Source organism: Lutra lutra, chromosome 10 (assembly GCF_902655055.1).
Source record: "Lutra lutra chromosome 10, mLutLut1.2, whole genome shotgun sequence".
NCBI lineage: Eukaryota > Metazoa > Chordata > Mammalia > Carnivora > Mustelidae > Lutra > Lutra lutra.
Genome location: NC_062287.1, coordinates 101137942 through 101143941, shown reverse-complemented (window position 1 = coordinate 101143941; position 6000 = coordinate 101137942). Strand labels below are relative to the sequence as shown.

Below are 6000 nucleotides of genomic sequence, written 5' to 3'. Positions count from 1 at the left end.
TAACCATATACATATTATAGGAAATTTTGATTCTTTCCAATTTTTGAACTTGTATGAATAAAATTGTATATGTTTTGTTTTGTTTTTGTGAACATAGATACTCATTTCCCTGGGATAATTGTCCAGAGATACCCTATGATTCTTAAAATTTTTATATTTTTCTCTCAAGCACTTAATAACACTAGTTGGGGCACAATAGCGATGCTCGATATTTAAATACTCGATATTTAAAAAGTGGTCTTTTCTTTGCTGGCTTAAAATTTCAATGGAGTCGATCAATTAGTAAGAATATACAGCATCGATATGGTGGCTCACATGTGTTTTGGAGAAAGAGTCATAGTAAGGATAGTATTGAGGTTGTGATCATGTTGTAAAGCTAACTTTTCTTGTTCTCAGCTTGCCCTCCTCCTTGGACATAAAAACATATACTTTAGACCACTCAAGTAATTATAATTGCTATACTCTAAGGGGACTGAGGAACAAATTATATTGCCCAAACTAGTTTACCCTTATTTGTTAGTGAGAATGGGTATCATGCAGAATTCATTGAATTCACATCACCTGTTTAAAAAGTTTTCATTAGGGGCACCTGGGTGGCTCAGTGGTTAAGCCTCTGCCTTCAGCTCAGGTCATGATCTCAGGGTTCTGGGATCGAGTCCCACATCGGGCTCTCTGCTCTGCAGGGAGCTTGCTTCCTCCTCTCTCTCTCTCTGCTTGCCTGTCTGCCCACTTGTGATCTCTCTCTGTCAGATAAATAAAATCTTAAAAAAAAAAAAGTTTTCATTAACATGTAATGTATTATTAGCCCCAGGGGTACAGGTCTATGAATCATCAGGCTTGCACACTTCACAGCACTCACCATAGCACATACCCTCCCCAATGTCCATAACCCAACTACCCTGTCCATACCATCCATACCCCCAGCAAATCTCAATTTGTTTTGTGAGATTAAGAGTCTCTTATGGTTTGTCGCCCTCCCAATCCCATCTTGTTTCATTTTTTCCTTTTTCATCGAAATGTTAAAAAAAAATCCTTGGTTCAAAGCTAAATACTTGTATAAATATAACCTAGAGTAATTAGAGGAGTTGCTTTAGATAACCCCCAATATTCATTTGTAGTTTAAAAATCTATGATTCTATTAAAAAATTCTCTTTCTGTGGAAGAAATTAAAGGTCCCTGTGAGGTTTAGTGACTTAATCTGTATTGCATAAATCATTTGCACATAGATAGCATGACTTAAAGATGTAGAATTCAAGAAAGTTGAAGGTAATGATATCCTTTTTTAACTGAAAAAAAAAGTTAAATTCACTTTAAAAATGATTTACGTACAAGTTGATTGTAAAGAAAAGTCTTTCTCTTTTTCATTGCAGATTAAATCAGAGAATGGATTATGGAAATCAGACTTTGGTGACTGAATTTTTTTTCGTGGGCTTAACAAATCACTTCCAGCATCAGGTTGTTCTCTTTTTGATATTTCTCTTGGTTTATCTTGTCACTCTTCTGGGAAACGTGGGGATGATCACCTTCATTTGGATGGATCCCCGACTCCACATGCCCATCTACTTTTTTCTCAGCCACTTGTCTTTTGTGGATATCTGCTGCTCTTCAGTTATTGGTCCTAAGATGTTGACTGATATCTTTGTGGAGAAAAAAGTCATCTCTTTCTTGGGTTGTGCTGCCCAGTTCTGGCTTTTTAGTCAGTTTGTAGTGACTGAATGTTTTCTCCTGGCCTCCATGGCATATGAATGGTATATGGCCATCTGTAAGCCCTTGTCGTATGCTCTCATTATGTCCCAGCGTGTCTGTGTGCAGCTGGTGGTAGGGCCTTATACCATTGGTCTTATGATTTCCATGACCCACACAATCCTTGCCTTTCACCTGCCTTATTGTGGCCCCCAAATCATCAATCACTTCTTCTGTGACCTTCTTCCTGTTCTGTCCCTGGCATGTGCAGACACCCAGGTCAATCAGTTTGTACTTTTCATCTTGGCTGGAGCTCTAGGAGTTGTTAGTGGTGTGATCATCCTGGTTTCCTACATTTACATCATCATTGCTATCCTGAGGATCCGCTCTGCTGAGGGGAGGCACAAAGCCTTCTCCACCTGCCCTTCACACCTGACAGCTGTCTCCATCCTATATGGAACACTCTTCTTCATCTATGTACGTCCCAGTTCTGTTTTCTCCCTGGACGTCAATAAAGTGGTTTCTGTGTTCTACACAGCTGTGGTTCCCATGTTGAACCCACTTATGTACAGCCTGAGAAACAGGGAGGTCAAGGATTCATTCAGAAGGATGTTTGAGAAGAAGCAGTGTCTCATGCGTAAGTAAACTAGATTCTGTTTGTACTACAGATTGAGAGGTGTTATTTACACGAGACGCAAGAACATGGGCTGGTTGATGGGAGTGTGAATTTTATGTTGAGACTCACTATTTATTACTCTATGTCTTTGAAAAGTCACTCAACATCTCTAGGTTGCAATTTTCTCCTTTGTCATTGGCAAGGAAGGTGTTTTAAATCGTTCAGGAATGAGACATGAGAGGAATATTGAGCTTTAGTGCTTCGAAAATACTTCCAAGGATTATGAGTAGGATATGAGAGGTTCTTTGTTAAGTCCTGAATAAGTTTGATCATCATCAGTGACTGGACAGTATTTCTGTTTAGCTCACAAGGTTTTGAGATCTCTCAGTTGTCTGCAAGGTTGGCCTTGAATCTTTAAACATAAACCATTAACAAATGTATTATGGTCAAAAGTTAAAAATTTCAACTTATAAGATAAATATGTCTTGGGAGTGTAATGGGAACATGGTGACTCTAGGTAATAATTCTGTCCTGTACATTTATACGTTGCTAAGAGAGCAGATCTTAAATGCTCTCTTCACTTGAAAAAAACATATAAGTACATAAGGTGATCTATGTTAACCAAACTTACTGTGGTGATCATTTTTAACATACACAGGTATTGAACTAGCATGTTGTACACATTGGACTAACACAATGTGATATGTGCATTATATTTCAAGAAAATGGAAAAAAGTGAATTATTCAGAAAACATTTAACCATAGTACTCTGCTATACTACCTTCGTGTTTGGAGTGGGCATTTTTTGAAGGCCTTGTACATCCCTGATACTCCTCTCATAGCAATGACTATTGAGATTTTGCTGCTGTAGTTACATGAGTCGTGCATGTGAAAGGCAGAATGCATTTCAGTTCTTTAATAAAGTGTTTATTGCTACTGTGATTTATTGAATTTTGTTTCATAGGCAGAATGTGATTTTATTTTTGTAGATGTTCAGTCTGGCACACATGAAGAATCAATGCATTACCCACATAACTTTGGTCACACTTTTATTTTCTCCAGGTACTATATTCTTTCAATCATACTTTTTTGTTTTATTTTCTGGAATGTAGTAACAAGTCTAAGAAATGAGGGGGTTGACCATGTTTTTGTGTGACTGTAAACCTCTGTCTTCTCTTGAAGGCTTTCTTTAAAGGATGTAAATAATCTCTAAGTCCCTAGAATATGTTTGCTTGTTTTGCTTGTTTTTCATCAAGGTTTCTTTCAGTTTTTGTGACTGGGCTGGGTAACGATGTGGGTCATGATGCTATTTAATTAAGAAGATATGGGAGTCAAAGAATGCCAGAATCAATCACTCATTTAACTATTTTTTTACATAGTCCTCTTTGCCTGACCCTGTACTGGGTATTATTCATATTTAGAGGAAAAGTCCCCCTGGAGGTTACAGGCTAGTGTAGTGGAAGGACAAACAAAGAAGACTGAAAAATATTTACACATGTATGGTGATCTGTGACAAGCATAAGATAATCAAGAAAAGAAGAGGTAGTATATTTTAGGAAGGGTAATTAAAAAAAAGTTTCTTTAAAAAAAGTAGGGATCGGCAAAATTGAAAAAATTCTTCTTATAGTATGGCTTTCCATGGAATCTAGAAGTTACTATTTGGTTATCAAAGGAAAAAGTATCCTCTCCCCCATATAGTAACAAGTCTTCTGAGTACTCTAGCACCTTGTTGGGTGGGCTGGGGGTGGGCTAGAGTTTACAAGCTAATTCATTTTAATCCTCAGAATACTTTTGTTCATTCCTTTATATGGTGTATGTTTGGGGAATGGGCAAGGTTGAAAGTAGGACACATGAAATGTTTTATTGGGAGAAGGGATTTATTATATGCCATGAAAGCACTGAAGAAAATCATCACTTTCGAGAATAGATTAAAATACTTGTTAACTTTCACCAGGTGACTTCTTGCTGCATAAATCTGTAAGATCTTCCAGGCATTTTATGATGGATTAACTGTGGTCTCTTTCATACTCACTCCAGGCCTCCGTGTGCCCTGGAAACAGGACCATGCAAAGAGCTGAGCTGATTGTCTTGGTCGCCTTGAGCAGTGCAGTCTGAATGCTTTTTAGGGGAGGGAGCAGCAGACTGCTTAGGCCACACTCCCCTTCAGTGGGAAATCCTCTGTGGGATTTCTTCAGTTATTCTTGGGGTTTAAGTGGCCTTTCCATTTCCTGTTTCCTCAACCTGGGGCAGTGTTGCAGGTCAGCCCTTACTGCCTCTGAGTCTCTGCTCAAATGTGATGCCATCTCAGAGGTCCTGTGGACCTCTTTACCTAAAATAATTCTCTGCTTCTCCTGTATATCAACTATTTACCTTTTTTTTTGATTATTATTTTTTGAACATGCTCCTACATCTCTTTGTACTGCTGCATAAGAAGTTGCCACAAAGCTGGAAAATTATAACCACCTAAATTCACTGCCTCACAGTTTCCCTGAGTCTCTAGTCCAGGTCCATCATAGTCTGATTCTCTGCTCATACTCTTACAAGGCTGATATGAACTTGTTGCCAGGGCTCAGCTCCCTCCTAGAGGCTCCAGGGAAGGCTCATTTCCAAGCTCACTGGTGTGTTTGAGAAAACCCAGTTCCTCATGGCTATAGGACTGTGGTGCCTGTTCCCCAGTGGCATTCAGCTGGAACCTCTCTCAGCATCTTAGGGTTGTTCACTTGCCTTCTGTCATGGCCCCTTCGGCTTTGGACCAGCAGTGACTTGTCTAGCTCTCCGTATATTTCCAACCTGTCTGACTCTTTCTGAGCTGGAGAAATCTTGGGACCCACTGGTTCATCCAGGGTCATGTCTTTCAGAAGTTTAACTGTCATATAATATAACATAATCATATGAATCATATTTCATCATATTCAGAGATTCCTGGCATTAGAGCAAAGATTAGGGAACTTTACAGGACCATTATAAGATATCTGCCACCCAGACTGATGCTCACAGAATAAACATCTATCCTAAAGAACAGTAGTCTACGAAGGGGAAGAATTGACATCCAAGGTTGTCTTTGTTAATTTGTGTTTGTGTGTGTGTTTTCCTTACCAGATTTGCAGTTCTGATTTTTTTTTGTTTAGTTTCTATGCTAACATAATTTTTAAAACAGTTATTAATGTAGAATTTTAATTTTTAATAGTAATGTTATTTTATACATTTGGTGAGGATCTGCTATATCTGTACTATATCTGTATATATCTGTATATAACTGTATATATATATCTGTATATATCTGTATATATATCTGTATATATCTGTATATAACACTGTACTAAACATTTTACAAAGATCTTATTGAATATTTTACATCCCGTTGGTGATATGTGTTATTTGATCCACTTTATAGCTGTAGAATCTGAGGCTTTGGAGATCCTGAGCCACATGGATCACATCAGGCATCCTTTAAATGAAGGAGGTGCCTCTTGACCCCTCCAAGCTCCAGTATTGGGATGGGACTTACTCTCTTTTTCCACTTGTATTTCTCTGGGTTCACATTTGCTTATTCCAGACAAAAATGAGGACATTTTGATATAGACAGTTATCCTTTAAGATTGTAATTCTGGTAAGATTTGTAAAAATATGTAACTGAAAAGAATTTGATGTAAAGTCTCCAAAGGTAATCACTCCTCTGTGATCATGGAGTGCACTTTGGA

The 6000-nt window shown here is 38.1% G+C and overlaps 1 protein-coding gene across 1 annotated transcript; it reads left to right on the top strand.

The window, feature by feature from the left end:
• The first annotated feature begins 1383 nt into the window (after positions 1 to 1383).
• On the top strand, positions 1384 to 2363 carry LOC125079099 (olfactory receptor 1002-like). The gene has a single exon (XM_047692486.1). It carries the CDS (start codon positions 1384 to 1386, stop codon positions 2326 to 2328), a length of 945 nt encoding a protein of 314 aa, XP_047548442.1. The 3' UTR covers positions 2329 to 2363.
• The last annotated feature ends 3637 nt before the right edge of the window (positions 2364 to 6000 follow it).